A 19,324-nucleotide genomic window follows, 5' to 3' on the forward strand; every position below is an offset into this window, starting at 1 on the left:
ACCGAGTCCCCCGGACGCCCCGGGCCACCCCCACATCCCCCGCCCAGCCCCAGCCCGCGGAGCCGGGGACTTTCCGTGGGGCAGGGGACGGGGACGGGGAGGGACCCAGTCAAGGTGCGGGGGCGGGGCGGGGCGGGGCGACCCCGCCCCCGGCCGTGCCGGAGGCGCAGAGCGAGCGGCCGCGCGGGGCCCCGCAGGGCTGGGCGGCACCGGGGGAGTCATGCGGGGGCGCGGGGCTGCCCGCTTCTGGCCTGGGCCAAAGCTCCAGCTGCTGCTTCCGTTGTTCCTGCTGGTCCCCCGAGCGCGTCCCTCGGGTGGAGTGGCGGGCGGGAGGTCGCGCCCTGCGCTGTCGGCCGCTGCGCTCGCCGCGGAGCGCCCCGTCTCCAGAGCGCGGCGCCCAGAGGGGCGAGGGCCGGCGGGAGAAGCCGGGGGAGCTGGCGGCCGCGCGGTGGGAAGGGAGCGCCGCGCGGGGGTGGGAGCGCCCGGGTGTGTGACAACAGGATGTGGCTGATAGAGAGGAGGAGGAGACGCTTTGCCCAGAGCCCGGGCAGGGGTGCCCAGCGCCCCCACCTTCACCCACTTCTGTTAGCGACCCCCGAACGCCCGCTGGCCGTTGTTAGAAGCCCCGGAAAGTCCAGTTTGAGGGATGTTCAGGCGACAGGGCTATTTGACCCCCTTCCTCGGGACCCTCTGCCTCCCTCTCCAGGCGGCCCTGGGCCACTGCAGTGCCACGGAGTTGAACCTTTGGGGAACTTGAACTGCTCATGGGAACCTCTTGGGGACCTGGGAGCCCCCTCTATGCTGCACCTCCAGAGCCAGAAATAGTGAGTACCCGGGGGAGTCTGGGGAAACTGAGGCATTGAAGGTGGCCACTCAGGTCCCAGCTTGCTCTGGGCGAGGAGATTCAGGAGTTCGGCCCCCCCAGCCCCAGTCCTCCCCAACTCTGCAGCCCACCTAATTCCAGATCCCTTATATTCTTCTGCCTGACCTTTCCTTCTCTGAGCCTCCCTTTCCTCCCCTTTTAAAGTAGTAGTAAAAATGGAACCTGCTCCCAGGGTTGAGTCTGAGGGTTCAATGAGGCACATGGCAACGAGAAAACGCTTAATACTTTTGAAGCTGTTTTATTGTCGCTGTTTAACCTCAGGCAAGTAGTTTGACCTCTCTGAGCATACAGACAGATCAGTCTGTTGCTCTGGATTGCAGCTGTGAAAGAGGTAGATTAAAAGCCCAGCCCTCGTGGGGTCCAGAGTTCAAGGCAGAGACCGAGTTCCTTCACCATAAGCCACATCGTGGGTACTTTCTTCTTCTTCTTTTTAATGGTGGTTTAAATACACACAAGGCAAAATTTACCATTAGTGGTTACCGTTAGCAACCACTTCTAAGTATTCCATTCAGCAGCCTCAAGTACACTCACAATGTCATGCGGCCACCACTGCCCATCCCCGCAAGTGCGCGTTTTAGCTGGTAGAACGCGGGAGAGTGGGGGACGTCCCCTCTCCTGTGTGAGTGAGATGAAATTCCCGTAACAGAACTGTTCTGAAGTGCACAGTTCAGAGGCATCGAGTCCCTTTGCGGTGTTGGCCACCAGCCCCGACCCCAGGGCAAACCCAGGCACGCCCGTCCCTCTCCGTCCCCCTCCGTCTGGTCCCTGGCAGCCTCCATGGACTTCCATGTCTGGATTTCATGCCTGAAGCTTTGGAGTCACGCGACACGTGGCCTTCGAGGCTGCCTCCCCTCCCCTCCCTCTACCTCGCGTGTCCCGGGTCCCGTCTGTGATGTGGCATGTGGTGTCTCCATTGTCCCGCGTGGGGACAACATGCCCCGCGTGTGTCTTCCCAGTTTGCTCCATTCCCCCTAGAGACGCGGGTTGTCTGGCTGTTGGGGTATAGGGCTGCCCTGTGCCTGGGCCTGCGAGTTCCTGTTCCGGTCCCTGTTCCCTTCCCTGGGGCCTGGGGCCGGGGGTGGCGTTGCTGGCTGAGAGTCCGCTCTGTGTTTAACGTTGAAACAGTACCTGCGCCTTGCCTTTCGCATTCCCACCGGCCTCGCAGGACTGTTCGTTTCCCCACATCCTCACCAATACTTGGTTTTGGGGGAGTCTTCTTTTTTGTCTTGTTTTCATGACTGAGGCGTGAAATCCAAGCTTTGGGGCTCTCCTCAGCCTCTCCCCCTTCCACACACACATCTCATCCTCCATCAGCAAGCCCTAGCGGCTCCCCCTTCCATGTTACCCGCGACCCTGCCATTCCTCCCAGGTCCCCAGCACCTACCCTGACCCACTATTGCCACTGGCCAGGGCTGTGCTGTCGGGTATCTTCTGGTCCCTGGTTTCCAGGTCAAACCCCACACTCTTAACACCTGGCTCAGCGCACACCCCTCCTCTGCTCAAGAACACTCCATGGCTCCCATCTCATTCAGAGCAAAAGCCCAAGTCCTTCCTTCAGCCCCTGAAGCCCTGTACAATATGCCCCATCACTTCTCCACCTCTCCTCCCCCTACTCCTGCCATTGCTGGCTCCCCCCCCAGCCACGTGGGCCTTTCTACTGTTTCTCAAACACCAGCCACAGTCTACACCCGGTCTGATTGCTCATCATATCCCACCACCTGGCATGGCTTTGACTGTAGGCTTCGATTCCTTTTCTGCCCCTGGAACAGCTCCAGAGGGCAGGCCTTTGTTTGGGTTTTCGTTCTAGTCTCTGCTTCTAGAACTTGGCTGTTTGTTGGCTGAATGGTTGCATGGACCTGAATGTGCATATGTACAGTAGGTGCTCAATAAATATCATAACATGCACAGATGTTCCTCCTATTGTATAGTCAACCTATTGTAAGTTAAAAATAGTGTGAGTCACAAATGAATCGCGCTGGGCAGGGGGCGCAGTCAGTGGGAGAGTGCTTGCCGAGCCCGCCCAGGCCCCAGGTTCAATCTCCAGCTCAGAGGGCCTCCCTGGGCCTGCGCATGGGCAAGAGCATCTAATGAAAAGCCTCTTTTATGACTAAGTGTCCAGCCTCTCGTGAAATTTATCGAACACTTCACTGAAATGGAAAAACGAGAGTTGTCCTGAATCGCCGGCCCAGGAAAAGATCAGAATTTACAACAAAATAACTGCGTGTGGTGCTGGGATGGAGCCCAGGACCTTGCCCGGGCCGAGGGCTGCACCACGGAGCCCCACCCAGAGCTCCAGACCCGTAACACGGTTTCCACCGAACGCTCCACCTGCACCACCGTAAAGTTGAAAATCTCCAGTGGAGCTGCCACCATGGGCGACCCTCTGGATCAGGTCCCCAGAGCTGTTTATTCTCCTTTGGTGTTTATCCCCCTCCCCGCTCCGTCTTTTCAGCTGGATGGTTATTGCCCTCATCTCGAGGGTGAGAAATGGAGGCACAGAGAAGGCAAGCTCCTTCCTCCAGTATACACAGCTCCGAAGCACCAGCGCCGGGCTTTGAACCCAGGCGAAGGCCAGCTGTTCCAAGGGCCGTTGTCCCGTGGCCCTGGCTCCAAGCTGGAGCCGTCTCATGCTCACATCTCTCCTCACAGCCATTCCAACAGAACCCGGACTGTGGCGGTGCCCTCGGGGCAGAGCTGGGTGACGGTTCCTCGGGAGAAATTCACCGTGTCTGACACGCTGCTCGTCTGGGGGACCAAGGCAGGCCAGGTCCTCTGGCCCCCCGTCCTCATCAACCTGGAAACCCGAAGTAACGTGGCGGGGGGTGGGGAGCTCTGGCTGGGGTGGGTGGTTCTGGGGGCCCCGGCTCACTGCGCCCCGGCCTCCCTCCCCAGTGAAGCCCAGAGCCCCCCGGCTGCGTCCCGAGGTGGACTTTTCAGAGGACGAGCCCCTGGAGGCCACGGTGCAGTGGGAGCCACCTACCTGGCCACCTCATAAGGTCCTGATCTGCCAGTTCTACTATCGAAGATGCCCGGAGGTGGCCTGGACTCTGGTGAGTCCCAGGGACCCTCTTTCCCTGCCCCGTCCCCAACAAGTCCCGGGGCATCGTCTCCAGGTCGGAGCCCAGCCCTGGGCTCGCTCTGCACCTGCCCCAGTCTCGTGCGTCCTGTGCCCGATGCCTGCCCCGCGTCTTCCTCCCACAGTCATCTACAGCCAGCCCCCCCACTTCCAGGGGCGCTGCGCCCCCAGTTTATCCAGATGGGAAACACGGGGGGGCATCGGTCGGGGTATGTGTGGACTGTTTTTCTTGTCATTGTCCCCTAAGCAATGCAGCGTAACAAATAGACAAGCAGCCTTGACGTTGTGTTAGGTTTTACAAGTCGTCCTGAGAGGGTGGCCAGCCTGCGGGACGACGTGCTGAGTCCTGTCCCAGGGCTGGGCTGTTTTATCGAAGGCACTTGGGCATCCTGGGATTTTCGTATCTGCAGGGTCCTGAAACTGGTCCCCTGAGGGTGCCCAGGGCTGGCGGTGTAGGTCTCACACAGGCATCGATCAGATACACTTAGAATATTTCAGAAGCTCAAAACATCTTTCTCCTTTTCTGGGAATCAGTAAAAGTCCTGGAGTGGCTTGAGTTAACCTTGAAATAATAACATGGCGACGTTCAGAGAACACCCCCGTGCGCCTGCCCTGCTCTGGGTTCTCTGCAAACATGAGTGTATTGAATCCTTCCATGAACTTGTGGAGGTTGCTGGCTTTGACTCCTTCCCATTGTACGGAGAAACAGTGCAGCCTGGCTCTCAGCGACAGTCAGAAACAGGTGATCAAAGCCACTGAGCCTGGCATGGTGCCTGTGGTCCCAGCTACTTGGGAGCTGAAGTTGGAGGATGACTTGAGTCCAGGAGTTCAAGGCCAGCCTGGGCAACATAGTAGAACCCCATCTCAAGAGAAAAAAAAAAAAAAGGTAGATATCCATTTTATACTTCTCTTTATACAGAGAAGTTAGGCAACTTCCCCAAGATCACACAGCAGGAAAGTGGAAAACAAGTCCAGAGCATAGGGGACCCCAAAAGGAGTAGAGGGACCCAGGCAGGCAGTTGAAGAGCACCACCTGGAAGTTGTATAGGTATTTCCTTTCGTATTTCAGTGGCTAAGAACACTGTCACATGGTGGCATCTGATTGCAAAGGAGTCCAGGAAATGTCCTTATTCTTGGCAGCCATGTTCCCAAATAACACTCCGGGGTTCTCTTCCCAAAGGAAGAAGGGGAGAATAGACGTTGGGAATATTCAAGTGCCGTAGCCACGGCCTTAGACACAGAACGCCAGGACGGCTGGGCATGGTGGCGGAGCTGGTGTGCACGTGCAGTCCCAGCCTCTCAGGAGGCTGAGGCAGGAGGCTCACTTGAGCCAGAAGCTCCAGGCAGCTGGGAAGCATAGCGAGACCCCGCCTCCTCCAACAAACAGAACAAGACGACCGACCCCATAAAGAGCAGAGCTGCCTTCATTGTGATCGTCTGGCAATTTAGAGCAGGACGAGGGGGCTCTGGACCCTGGCTCCCTGTTATGAACTACTCTCAATGGCTCTGTGACCTTGCGCAAGTCACTTTCCCCAGCGGGGCCTCAATCTCCTCACCTGTAAGATAGGGCCGATGCTGGAACCTCCCACCTGCCTCTCTACGGAGCGCGCAGGATGAGCAGCTTCTCTCTCTCTCTGGAGGGACGTGTTCTGGAACCCGCTCAGCCCTGGGCACACCGGGAGGGTCGGTCGCCCGGTGACACATGGGTTCCAGAGCACCCTCAGCTCAGAGCCGCCCGTCTCTCTCCCCCGCCCTCCTCCCAGCTGGAGCCCGAGCTGAAGACGGCACCGCTGACCCCCATCGAGATCCCAGACCTGGAGCTGGCCACCCGCTACGAGGTGTCCGGCCGCTGCCGGGTGGACACAGAGGCCGAGCTGTGGGGCGAGAGCAGCCCGGTGCTGTCCTTCCAGACGCTGCCCTCTGGTGAGGAGTCCAGGCTTGCCCAGGACCTGGGCCCCTTTTCTCGGAAAATCTGGCCGATCCTGTCCCTTTCATTTGCCCCCCATTTCCTCATCTTTGCCAGCTCCAAAAGACGTGTGGGTGTCTGGGAACCGGTGTCGGCCCCCGAGCGGACAGGAGCTGCTGCTTCTGTGGAAGGTAAGCCCTGGGGGTGGGTCGTTTCTCTCCAAAACCCGAGGGCACCGGCAAGACAGGGGACTCTGCTGCCCCCTGGAGGTTGCTTCAGGGATTCAGGGCGAGATGCTCCGGGGGCCTGGCCCACCCAGGGCCAGGAGCACACCTCCACCTGTGCCAGCCGCCTGAGAGACCTGACACCTGGCCCAGGTACAGAGGGGCGGCAGGTATGCCCTACCTTCATATTTATTTATTTAATGAATGCAGTGTTAGGGACTGAACCCCAGGTCTCGTGCATGCCTGGCCAGCACTCTACTACTGAGCTACACCCCCAGCCCCACACTTTGAAAAAAAGGTTTTTTTTAGTTGTAGATAGACACAATGTTTTTATTTTATTCATTTATTTATATGAGGTGCTGAAGATCGAAGGCAGTGCCTCACACATGCCAGACAAGTGCTCTACTATGAGCCACGGCCCCAGGCCACCCCTAGTTACTATATTAACCAACTTTACAGATGAGAAGAATGAGACTCAGAGGTTGCACCAGCCACACAGCGACAAGGAGCAGAGCTGAGATTCACTGGCTTTCAAACAGTGGTTATCAGCTCCAGTGTCTTCATTTTATGATATTTTATAATATCCATGTACTATGCCAAAATGAAATATGTAGATAACATAATTCATGTATTCATATGTTTTAAAATATACACATGAGGCCCGGTTCAGTGATGCATGCCTGTATTCCCAGTGACTCATGAGGCTGAGGTAGGAGGATTGCAAGTTCAAAGCCAGCCTCAGTAACTTAGGAGGGCCTTAAGCAACTTAGTGAGACCCTGTCTCAAAATTAATATTTTTTTAGTTGTTGATAGACCTTTTTATTTTATTTATTTATATGTGGTGCTAAGAATCGAATCCAGTGCCTCACACATGCCAGGCAAATGCACTACCGCTGAGCCCCAGCCCCAGCCCCCAAAAAATTAATATTAAAAAAAAAAAAAAGGTTAAGGATGTGGCTCAGTGATAAAGCATCCTGGGCTCAATCTCCAGTTCAATACCCAGTATGTATGTATGTATATGTGAATATGTGAACACACACACACAAGAAAATCTTAAATTGGAGCATTAAGCAGAAAATGAAGAAGAAATAAGGCTACTACATAAATGGCAAAAGATTCAGTTCACCAGGATTACATAAGAAGACTTAATCTGTATGTACCTAATAACATGGCTTCAAAATACATAAAGAAATATTGGCAGAAATATAGGAGACATGTATGGGTCCATGATCATTGTGAGAGATTTTCATACATTTTTACATTCAGTAATTTACATAATAAGCAGATTGAAAACAAGCTAAGATCTAGAAGATTTGAACATATGATTACAAACTTAACCTCATGGACTTATCTATGAAGCATCAGAACACGCATTCTTTTCATATACACACAGAATCTTTACCCAAATCAACCACGTGCCAGGCCATAGACCAATTTCCAGGTACCTTAGATGGGCAAGGTGGTTGAAAGCATGGATTGGATCCTCAGGCCTGAAAAAAACAAGTCTGTTTTTTGAATCAGTTGAATTATTATGCAGGTTTTCTGTCTGAGTTAGTTTCCAGTGGGGATGATATTAAAATTTCTCAAGGGGCATGGGACAATTTTGGTTTTTGTTTTTCAGGACAGTGTAGCATCCCTGATTATCGCCCATCAAATATTAAACATGGAAGCTACCAAAAATTTCCATTTATTTGCCCAAAGCCCGAAGGCCCCATCCCCTTTGCTATACCTATCCCTGAGGACCAATAGTGGGGAAATTTGAAATCCCTTAGAAATGCACAGGACAGAGAAGAAGGACTCAGGAACAAAATTTAAAGGGATACCCAAGAACTCACTATTTGAGATAAATAATACATTAATGCAATAATTTTAAAAATCACATCAGCAAACGAGTCCCAGGACCAGGTATCTCTCTTTGCAAATATAGTTTGATGGTCACTGGAGCCAAGATTAGGGTGAGGAGATTAGGGCAGGTCACACCAGTGGAGGACTGGATCTTGTCTTTATTTATTAATGTTTGTAGAGCTGGGATTGAACCCAGAACAAAGTTCCTGCAAGTGCTCCACCACCAAGCCACCTTCCCAGCCTAGATCCTGGCTTTATGTGAAATCTTGATATTTTGTTGGTCATAAATTTCTGCATTAATTTTGATTTATTAAAATACCACCGTCCGGTGTTGTTTAAGTTGGTTACTGGATTTTTGGTATCCCCCACAACTTAAATTTTATACCCAAAGAGAGTATCTCTCTCACCTCCCCTCGTCCTGGCCCTCATCCATACCCCACCTCTGCGTGAGTCCCTCTGAGGCTCAGTCCCCTCCACTGCGACGTGGAGGGGACATCCTGCCTCACTGACAGGTAACCTCACCCCGATGCAGGGTGGGTGCTTGAAAAGCGAGGCGCATTAACCCTTCTCCCCCCCCCCCCACAGGCCCCCGGGCCCTGCGTGCAGGTGAGCTACAGAGTGTGGTTCTGGGTTGGAGAGAAGAGTCTGACTCAGGAAGGGGTCCCCTGTTGCAAGTGCTCCGTCCCCCCCTGGGCAGAGTGGGCAGGGGTGTCTGCTGTCAACACCTCCAGCTGGGAGCCACGCACGAACTTCTCTTTGGTCTGCTTGGGTAAGAGGTGATGGACTTCCTCAGAGCCTTGGAGGCAGGGGAGGGGCTTCCTGAGTCGGCAGCGAGACTTCTCCGCCCCACCCTCTAGCTCCAGACTCTGCCCCCCATGATGTGGTGGTCAGTGGCATCCCCGGGAGCACGCAGCTGCTGGTGACCTGGCAACCAGGGGACGGGGAACCACTGGAACACGTGGTGGACTGGGCTCAAGATGGGGACACTCTAGAAGACCTCAACTGGGTCCGGCTTCCCCCTGGGAACCTTAGTGCTCTGTTGCCAGGTGAGGCCTCAGGACAAGTTGGTTCCTATCTGTATTAGTCCATTTTCTGTTATTTTAACACAATACCTGAGGGTACTTATAAAGAAGAGGGGTTCATCTCACAGTTTGGGGGGCCCTGAGCATGGTAAGCATCTGCTGCTTCTAGTGAGGGCCTTCATGGCTGCAGTACAACATGGCGGATGGCATCATGATGGGAGTGTGTAAGAGGAAGAGACCACAGGAAGCCAGAGAGGGTTCAAATTAAGCAGAGAATAAAGAGGAAATAAGGTTGTTCCATAATGGAAAAAATATTTAGTTTACCAGGATGATGTAAAAGTAGTTCATCTGTAAGTACCTCATAACATGACTTTGAAATACATAAAGCAAAACTTGACAGAGCTACAGGAGGCATGTATGCATCTGCAACCATTGTGGGACATTTTTTAAAAAAAAATTTAGTTATAGATGAACACGATATCTTTATTTTGTTTATTTATTTTTATGTGGTGCTGAGGATTGAACCCAGTGCCTCACGTGTGCGAGGCAAGCACCCTGCCACTGAGCCACAACCCCAGCCCCATTGTGGGAGACTTTAACACACCATTCTCGGTAATTTCCTCTCGACAGAGAATGGTCAGGCTCACTCTTTTCTTTTTTTCCCCGGGATGGGGATGGAACCCAGGGCCTTGTGAATGTAGGCCAATGGTCTACCACTGAACTACACCCCCAGCCCAGACTTACGCTTTTATAACTTACTCTCATGGGGAGTGACAAGGCTCTCATGAGAACCTTGATCTTTTCCAAGGGTAGCCCCCCTAGAGGCCTAACTATCTCCCGCCAGACCCCACCTCTGGGGGTCCCACGTCTCCATACACAGTACCTCCATACTAAGAACCACGCTTCCAATATACGAACCCTCGGGGGAGTCACACTCAAATCATATCCAAACCATAGCCCCACTCCAGCCATTAAAGGAGAGTTGACTGATGGGTGGGCGAGAGAGAGAGAGAGAGAGAGAGAGGGGGTTAGAGTTAGTAATTCATGCAAGAAATACTCACTGGCCACCAGCCACAGGCGAGGCTCTAATACAGGCACTGGGACTCCGCGACACAGCTGATGAACAGTGGCATGTACTTTAAGCATTAAATCATTCAAACTTCCTTACAAAGTAGGTTTCTCTTATTATCATGCTCAATTTATAGATGAAGAAACAGGCCCAGGGAGGTTAGGTAACTTGCCTAAGGCTACACAGCACGTCAGTGGAACAGCCACTGTGTGAACCAGATAGTCAGGCTCCTGAAGCCAAGCCCTGAGCCATCATGCTGAAGCATTTTCCTCTCAGCCTCGTCCCTACCCTCATGCAACTGACATTCTTGTGGGGTGGGCAGCTCTCCCACAAAACAAAACAAAAAAACAACCCAGGCATTTCTTTAACATAATCAAGGAAAAAGGAAAGCAGAGGTTATTTTGGAAAGAAAAGTTAGAAGATGATCCTCTGGGGAAGTGACATTTAAGCTGAGGAAAGAAAAAGAGAGACCTGAGGATATTTGAGGGAAAAGCATTCTAGGGTGAGGGAACAGCCAGTACAAAGGCACTGAGGCAGGAATATGCCCAGTGGGTTGGAGGGACAGCAGGGGGGTGGTGTGCCTAGAGTGGAGTGAAGGGGGACAATGGAGGAGGTCATGGGGTAGATTATGCAGGGACTTTGGGGAAGACTTTGCTTTGGGGCAGAGTGAGGTGGGAGCCATAGAGGATTCTGAACGGAGGAGGGAAGTGCCCTCACCCAAGTGCTCACAGGTGCCCTCTGGCTGCTCTGGGGGGAAGGGACTGTGGGGCGGGGAAGGGCAGGAGCTGAAAGTTGGGGAGGGAAACGGTGGGACAGGATCAGGTGGGGACCCGGGTTGGGGGAGAAGCAAGCAGGCTCAGGTTAGGGGGTCCTGGTTGGCGGGGCTTCTGTGTGTGGCATCTGAGACGCCTGTCCGTCCGCGGCCCCCCACGGGAGCCTGTCCTGGGTCTGCCGGGTCCTGGGAGCCGTCTGTGGGATGCAGCACCCGGGGGGGACAGTAGGGCCGCGAGTGAGAAAGCTGGGACAGTCCCATGGCCCACGAGTACCCCTGAGCCACGGGGAAGGACCCCGGCCCTGAGACCCCCGGCTCGGGGACGCTGTGCAGAAGCCGCGGGTTTCGACGGGACCTCGAGGGCACCCCGACCACGGGGCGCTGCCCAGCCCGCCCAGGTCTCCCCTGCGAGCGCCCAGTCCGCGCCTCCCGGCTGCCTGCAGCCGCGTTTCCTGGCCGAGGCCGCTCTCTGGTCAGGGGCAGGAAGTGCTGGGGAAGGGGACCCTCGGCGCAGCCAGGGACGGTCATGGTCATCCGCGGACGGTCATGGTCATCCGCGGTGGGGAGAACCCGGCTGCTCTCTGCTGCCCCCACAGGTTCCCAGCGGCACTGAGCGCGGTGGTCCCCCTGGGGACCGGACTCCTCCTTTCCCCTCTGGGGCTGCTGGGGGTCAGGCCCAGGGACGGAGAGCGGCCCCTCACCAGGGTCTGCTGGCCCTTCCCTCTCCCTCTCCCTCTCCTCGTCCCTTCTCACGGCCCTCCTGGTTTTTCTGGGTGGCCTTCCAGATAGACCACACCCCAGTCCCCATCCCAGGGTGTCCTTTGGGGACCCAGTGAAGACACTCCCAAGTGGGAAGTGGGCAGGGAGGGAAAGCCGGCTTTAAATCGCTTTTTGTCCCTTTGCCTCCCAGGGACTTTCAAAGGAGGGGTCCCCTATCGGATCACAGTGACAGCGGTCTTTCCTGGGGGCTTGGCCCCCGCCTCCTCGGTCTGGGCTTTCCGGGAGGAACGAGGTAGGAAATGAGGCTGGAGGGCTGGGGGGTCCTGGGACCCCAGCAAGCTTCCACCTACCGGACTTCTCCCCAGCACCCCTGGCAGGGCCGACCCTTTGGAGACTCCAGGATGACCCCCCAGGGACTCCCACGGTGGCGTGGGAGGAGGTCCCAAGACACCAGCTCCAGGGCCACCTTACTCACTACACGTTGTGTTCAAGAAGTGGGACGAACCCCTCCGACTGCACCAATGGTGAGCCTGCTGCCTCCTGCCCCATGTCCCCCGGCCCACACGGGCCCCTTGTGCTCCCCCTCCTCCCATGGGGACATGATGTCATTAGTTCCTTAAGGGACAATAACCCTCTTGGCTATCAGTGAAATAGCCTCTCATTGGGCCATTAAAAATGAAGACTCCAATCTATATTTATTGACAATGAAAGATGCCTGACATATTTTATTAAGTGGAAAAGATAAAAGGATTATGAAACTCTGATATGATTCCTTTTTTGGTAAAATAAACCGGTATTGAAGCCAGGCGCGGTAGTGCATGGCTGTAATCCCAAAGACTCGGGAGGCTGAGGCAGGAGGATCACAAGTTGGAGGCCAGCCTGGGCCGCTCAGTGAGACCCTGTCTCAAAATGAAAAATAAAAAGGGCTGGGGGGTGTGTGTGGCTCGGGTTAGAGCATCCCTGGGTTCAGTCCCCAGCAAATAAAAAAAGGAGGGTTTTATTTATTTACTTTGTACTAGAGATTGAACCCAGGGTGCTTAACCACTGAGCCACATCCCCAGCCCTTTTTATTTATTTATATTTTTATATTTTTTAGTTGTATATGGACTTTTATTTTATTCATTTACTTATATGCGGTGCTGAGGATCAAACCCAGTGCCTCGCACATGCTAGGAAAGCGCTCTTCCACTGAGCCACATCCCCAGCCCTTTTATTTTTTGAGACAGGGTCTCATTAAGTTGCTTAGGGCCTCCTTAAATGGCTGAGGCTGCCCTCTAACTTGCAAGCCTCCTGAGCCAATAGGATGACAGGCATGTGCCACCGTGTCCAGCCTCAATTCATTTTGTTAAAAAAGTAAATAAGAGTCATTCTGGGAGGTCTAAATGCCTCTGCCAACTCCCACCGGGTTCCAGACAGGGGAGGGATGTGTCACTGTGTGTGCTAGGCGCTGACAGAGCCCCTGGGAATGTGGCCTTTAAGGAGTCACTTTTGTTTTCAGTCCAGGGCCTCACTACGTTGCCCAAGCTGACCCTGGGCTGCGGGGCCCAACACCTCATCCCAGTAGCTGGACCACACGTGTGCCCTTGATCATTTCTGTTTTCTTTTTCCATTTGTACTGGGGACTAAACCCGGGGTCCCCAGCGGGCTGGGCACCACTGTTCCGCTGAGCTACAGCCTGAGCCTGGGACCTGACTTTCTAACGGGTGACCCACCGACAGACAAGCCAAATACTGTCTACGCGTGTGCCAGATGGTGATGAGCTCTGGGCTGAGAAGAAAGCAGGGAAGGTGGCGGGGGTGCAGGGGCACAGTTTTAAAGGGGTATTCAGGGAAGAGCTCCCTGAGGAGTGACATTTGAGAGAGAGAAGGAGGGAACCACCTGGGTATCCGGGGGACAGTGTCACCAACAGAACAAGGAGCACGTACCAAGGTCCTGAGGCAGAACTGCCACCTCCCCAACCTCTCTGGTTGTGTTCTTCAGTGAGCAGCAGCACCCGGATCGCCACTCTGCCCAACCTTCACTGGGGTCCCTGTGAGCTGTGGGTGACTGCCTCCACCATTGCAGGACAGGGCCCACCTGGCCCCAGCCTCTGGCTTCACCTACCAGGTAGGGGCCTGGGGTGGAACTGCAGGCTCCATTGGAGGGTAGGGGACACTAGAGTCACTACACAGACCGCAATGGGTGGACAACCTTCTGCTTGATGGGGAGGATTATTTTTTAGGGGTGCTGAACCCAGACCCCGGTGCATGCCAGGTGGGTGCTCTGCCACGGAGCACCCCAAGTCCTTGGAGGCCTTTCGAGTCTGCTGAATGCTGTGGTGACACTCAGGCAGGCGTGTGACCTGCCGCTTCACCCCACACCTGACCCTGACCTGCCCTCCTCGAGGCCGCACCCCCGCCCCGGGATTGTGCCTCCGTAGGCCCTTCCCATCGGGCCCTGCCCGCTCCCCTCCCCAGGCCCTGCCTCGGCGTGGGCCTGTCCCTCCTTGGTGTCCACACGGTCTCTCCTCCCACCTTCCAGATAACACGGTGCCATGGAGAGTTCTGCCGGGTGTCCTGGCCCTGTGGGGGCTGCTCCTGGTGGGCTGCGGCCTGAGCCTTGTCATGGCTCGAAGGTGAGGGGTCAGGCCCGCGGGTCTCTGCCCTGGTGCCTGGCGCGGGCACCAGCTGAGCTCCCGTGGGGGTTGGGAGGAGGCCTGCGGTCTGTGACAGCCCGGTTTCTGCCCCTGGGCCCGCCTCTGGCCACAGGGACAGCTGCTCTGACTCCTCCCTGCTCACAGGTGCCTCCACCTGCGACAGAAGGTGCTGCCCCACTGGGTGTGGGAGAAGGTTCCTGACCCCGCCAACAGCAGTGCCGGGCAGACCCACGTGGAGGTAAGCGCCCGCCCACTGTGCCAGGCGCCAGGGGGCTCCGGAATCCCAGGTACTCCTGGGGCGGAGCGGGGGTCGCGGGTTCAAAGCCAGCCTTGGCACCTTAGCCAGACTCTGGGTCAAGAGAAGGGCTGGCGCGTGGCTCCGTGGTCCAGCGGCCTGGGCTCTGTCCCTGATGCTGAACACCCCAAACAGGTCAGCTGGGAGAGCCCTCTTGGGAGTTAGGGGTCCCGGACAGGGGGTGTGAGGAAGTGGGGGGACAGGAGGAGAGGGTCTCAGTCTCATCTCTTCCCAGGAGGTGTGCCAGGCTCCCCCTGTGACTGACTTGCCTGTCCTGAAGGTAGAGGAGATGGAGCCACCAGCACCTAAGGAGCCCCCCCAGTCCCCCGCCCCACTTCACTCTGGGTATGAGAAACATTTCCTGCCCACACCAGAGGAACTGGGCCTCCTGAGGCCCCCCAAGTTTCAAGATCTGGTCTGAACCTTGCCCCAAGCTGGGGGCTGCAGGACAAGCCAGAAGGGTGCTCATGGACGCTGCTCCCCAGCCCCGGGTTAAACCTCTTGACAGATGAAGACACTGAGGCTCAGAGAGGCTGAGTCACTTGTCTGAGGACACCCAGCCAGGAAGCGCTGAGGTTGAAGGACCCCTTCAGAGAAGGGCCCAGCCCCAGCAGGGAATGGATGAGGAAGTGAAAGAAAATGTATGCAATCCGAGAGCCGCTGCCGCTGCCTCCGGAAGTCTGTCCTGCCAGAACAGAACTGCACTTGGGCATGGTCCTTTGCAGCTAGGTCAGTCGTGGACTGAGGTCTTGACAACAGGGTGGGGGCAGACGGAACCTGAGCAGAAGTGCCCTGTGCCAACATCACGTGGGCAGCCTTAAAACCCTGGTGGAGGCTCTTGTCTACACCTGCTCCCTTTCCTGTGAGCTGGCACAGGCGCTCGCTGGGGCCACACCCCAGNTGCCCCCCGGGCTTCCTCACCTCCTTCCCCCTCTGCCTCTGACGGCTCTTCAGTTGCCCCTGGCATTTCCTCACCTCCTTTTCCCTCCACTCCCAGAGCTTCCCCCTCCTCTTTCTCTGCTGCTTGCTTTTCTTCCCTTCTTTCCTTCTCTGTCCCCAAAGGCCCCCCGACTTCTGTTCTCTCCACTCTGGACGGGTCCTCAGCTCTTTCCTCTGCCTCTGGCTTGTCCTGGCCCCTTTCCTCCTCTGCCCTCAAGGGTCCTTCACCATCTTTTATCTCAGTGCCCAAAGGCTCCTCAGCCGCTCCCTCTCCCTCACCTCCTCCTCTCTCTGGCTGCTGTGGCCCCTCACTGGCATTCACAGCTGTGTCCCTCCCTGTCCCTGGCTTGGCTTCACTTTCCTCACCTCCTGCCCCTGGGGATTCCTCTGCTCGCCTCCTCCCCCCCTCCCAGGCTTCCTGGCCTCCTCCCTCTGTCACCACGGGCCCCTCCAGCCCCTCCATCAGCAGCTCCTCCCAGTCCTCGCTGAGAGTCGCTCTTTCCACCCAGATGAAGGACCCCTCCTCTCCTCCAGAGCCCCCCTGCCCCTCGCCCTCGGGGCTGCCCCGGGGAGCACCTTCTCCCTCCTGGGAAGCATCTCCCTGCAGTCGCGGCCGGAGCCCTGGCGAGCTGGTCAGTGTGGCCTCTGCCCACCTCCCCGCCGGCCTGTGACTCGGTGCCCCCCAGCCCCTCCCAGACCACCTCCGCCACACCCCTGTCCTCCTTCACCCAGGCTGGGAGCTCCGTGCTGCCAGCCCCCTGCCTGTCCCCAATGGCTTCCAGCACCACCTCCTCCACCCTAGCCTCCAGCTCCAGGCCCGACGTCCCCGTGGCACAGTCCTCCGGGGCCTGCAGGCCCTCCCACACCACCTCCACCACGCCCGCTCCTTTGGCCTCCACTGCACCCTGCTCTGCCACCGCCCCCAGGCTCCACTCCTGCTCCCTGCCAGGGCTGGGTCCAGGGCAGGGGCCGTTGGCTTCCGGGGAGGTCCCCACAGCCCCAGGGACCTGCCTCTGTGGTGGCAGAACCCCCGCAGCCTCCTCCTGGGGCTCAGAGGGGACCTCTGGGGATGCGCCCACCAGTCCAGTGGGCAGGGAAGCTCTCTTGTCCGGCTCAGACTGGCCTGGGCGTAGGTCAGGAGAGGAGAGGAAAGGGCAGGTCAGGGCAAGGAAGGACCAAGGGACCCTCCTCCTCATCCCTTGGGGCTCCAACACCCACCTGCAAGATCCGCCTCCATGGTGGGTTGGGAGACAGGACGGTGACTCTGCAGGGAGGGCAGAGACCAGGTCAGGTGGGCCCTGTCCCCTCCTCCAGCCTCCCTGCGGGCCAGTGCCCCTCCCCTCAGCCTCCCGAGCCTGTGTGTCTCCCACTGCTGCAGGTCACACACGACAGGTGCTTCGACAAGGCTGTGCTCACAGAGATGATCCCTGTGTGAGGAGCCTCCTCTGCCAGCTACTGGGTCAGGGCACACAACGATGACGCTCAAGACTATTGTTATTGGACTCATTTCAGTGAAGGAAGGAGGTGAAAAACAGGCATAAGCTGGGCGCGGGGGGCACACGCCTGTCATCCCAGCGGCTCGGGAGGCTGAGACAGGAGGATCGCGAGTTCAAAGCCAGCCTCAGCAAAAGCAAGGCGCTACGCAACTCAGTGAGACCCTGTCTCTAAATAAAACACAAAATAGGGCTGTGGAGGTGGCTCAGGGGTCGAGTGGCCCTGTGTTCAATCCCTGGCACGGGAACAACAACAACATAAAAACAAGAACAAAGAAACATAAACATAAAGAAATAGATCATGCCAGGCAGTGAGAAGGGTTATGGAGAGGCACAAAGTCAGGAAGAGGAGCTAGGGAGTGGCTGGGAGGCGAGAAGGGGCCTCCTGTAGGTATTAAATGCAGAGGGCCTCCCGATAGAGGTGACAGAACAGAGACCCAAAGGGTGTGATGAAGCAGTCGGGAGTCAAGAGGTGGGGAAAGGCATTCCAGGCAGAGGAAATAGCAAGTACAAAGGTCCTGAGGCCACCATGAGCTAGGCAAGTTAGAGGAATAGAAGAGAGGGTCATTGTGGCTGGAATGAAACAAAGGATTAAGAGGAGGAAGATGGGCTCAGGCAGGGCAGCAGGCAACAGCTCTGCAGGCGACCTAGGCCCGGCTCCAAGGATGGCCTCAGTCTCTGACTCCATCTTCCTCTTTCCAGCCGTCAGGCCTTTGTAAGGACTGTCCTTTCCACTCTTTGCGAATTCAACCTAGATGTCACTTCTCCTTTTAACTTACTGATGCTTTTGGGACCCCCAGGGCCTCACACATGCCAGGCAAGCCTTCTGTGGCTGGGCTCCACCCCCAGTTCCACAGGTCGGCCTCCCCTGGGTGACCCTCCACACTCAGGCTCCCCCCTCACAGCTCCGTACCTGTCTCCTCCCCTAGACCGTGAGCTCCCCGAGGCCCAGACCAAACCTTGCCCATCTCCAGCCAGGAACGGCCGGCCGACCCCAACCCCAACAAGAGCTTTCCCCCAACCCAGCACCCAGCAAGCTCCTGGGGCTAAGGGAAGACAGGAGGGGTGGCACTGTGGAAGACCCAGCCCTCTGCGGACGGGTGTGAACCTTGCTGAATCTTTTGGACTTCAAGGAAAACCTAGAGAGCCAGAGTATTGTTATTTTTTTCCTGAACCAGGGATGTAACAAAGGGCACTGGGCATCCAGGCACTGCTCTGCTATTGCGTCACACCCCCAACCCTTTTTATTTCATTTTTAGACAATCACTATATCTCTGGTGACCCTTTCTGACTTCCAAGGCTGGATCCCAGGGACATCTGCCCACATTTTCTGCTGACATTCCTCAACAGGACCATACTAACAACCCAAATCCAAAACTTCCCTGTGCCTGCTACCAGTGCTATGATCTCCTGGACGCTCCCAGGGGTGCTCCCACAGTGTGCTGTTGCTATTCCCACGTTAGAGATGGGGAAACTGAGGCAGGGAAACCTACTTGCCGACCCCCTCCAAGCAAAGAAGTAGCAAGAGGTGGGTTCAATGTATCGCGCTGAAGGGCTCTTGGAGAAGGCCACACCCCCTCCCCTCCCCACCACTTCTTAGTTCTCACCTGTCTGCGCCAGGTGAGCCTACCCAAGGGTTTGTGCTGGGCACCTGTGGACGCACTTTGCAACAGCTGCAGCTCACTCTGGAGTCTGAGGGAGAGAAGCAGGCTGCTGGGTGCTGGGTCCTCAACTCAATTTGCCCCCTTCCCCAGTGATCCAGAGGTCTGGCTGGGCACCCGGGTGGGAGGGTGGCGGACACTCACGTGAACAAGCTGTCTTCTAGGTTTCTGATGCGAGCCTGAGCCTGGCCTTCCGGCGACTGGGGGTCCTTGGAGCCGGGGTCCTCGGGCTGCTGTGGCCCTTCAGCGGCCCCATCCATTAGCCAACGCTCCCGGAGAGATTTCCTCTGGGCATGGAAGGGAACCCTGGGCTGGACATACAGACTACCCTACCCCAGGTGGGTCTCCTCCTGACCTCACCTCAGTAGATTCCTTACTGCCCCACAATCACCCAGAGGGGACACACATCGGGCTGGGATACGTTGATCTCCAACACCTCCAGATGGAATAAACACCCTACTGCCAGCCAGCGATGGCTTTCCCAGGCTGGGACACACACCCCTCTGTCCCCGCAACCCGCCCAGAATGGGCAGAGACCTCGGGGCCCCCACAACTCCTCCAAAACAAGACAGAGGCTCCCAGAGGTGAAACCAACGTCCTTCCCTACGGCCCCTCCCTACCCCTAAGCTGCCCTATGGCTCCCCTGGTGTCCCCCAAACTAGGACAAAGACCTCCTGGGTTCCCATGCTCTTCCCAGAGTGGGACTGCTGTCCCCATGACCACCCCGCCCCATCCCCTCTCGGGCTGGGAAAGACGCCCCCCAAGCTGCGACCGACGCCTCCCT

The 19,324-nt window shown here is 56.6% G+C and overlaps 2 protein-coding genes across 4 annotated transcripts in view; one reads left to right on the forward strand and one right to left on the reverse strand.

The window, feature by feature from the left end:
• Positions 1-473: 473 nt before the first annotated feature.
• Il27ra (interleukin 27 receptor subunit alpha) lies at positions 474-15,292 on the forward strand. 3 transcript variants are annotated; one of them, XM_048795291.1, is made up of 13 exons: positions 474-824; positions 3,533-3,690; positions 3,776-3,933; positions 5,723-5,882; positions 5,983-6,056; positions 8,520-8,703; positions 8,792-8,980; positions 11,708-11,809; positions 11,883-12,041; positions 13,498-13,623; positions 14,038-14,131; positions 14,297-14,390; positions 14,728-15,292. In XM_048795291.1, exons 1-13 carry the CDS (start codon positions 502-504, stop codon positions 14,866-14,868), a joined length of 1,962 nt encoding a protein of 653 aa, XP_048651248.1. In that variant the 5' UTR covers positions 474-501; the 3' UTR covers positions 14,869-15,292. The 3 variants fall into 3 exon arrangements, with proteins under 3 accessions (XP_048651248.1, XP_015344621.2, XP_048651249.1); XM_015489135.2 differs by having other exon boundaries at positions 478-824; positions 14,683-15,292; XM_048795292.1 differs by lacking the exons at positions 14,038-14,131; positions 14,297-14,390; positions 14,728-15,292 and adding an exon at positions 13,739-14,031 and having other exon boundaries at positions 481-824.
• Palm3 (paralemmin 3) overlaps positions 15,265-19,324 on the reverse strand; it is an 8,298-nt gene continuing 4,238 nt past the window's right edge. The window contains 5 exon segments of the mRNA XM_048795342.1: positions 15,265-16,033; positions 16,035-16,509; positions 16,605-16,650; positions 18,487-18,571; positions 18,685-18,864. Of these exon segments, the coding sequence (XP_048651299.1) occupies positions 15,265-16,033; positions 16,035-16,509; positions 16,605-16,650; positions 18,487-18,571; positions 18,685-18,864 (1,555 nt within the window).

This window comes from Marmota marmota, unplaced genomic scaffold (assembly GCF_001458135.2).
Source record: "Marmota marmota marmota unplaced genomic scaffold, marMar, whole genome shotgun sequence".
Taxonomy (NCBI): domain Eukaryota; kingdom Metazoa; phylum Chordata; class Mammalia; order Rodentia; family Sciuridae; genus Marmota; species Marmota marmota.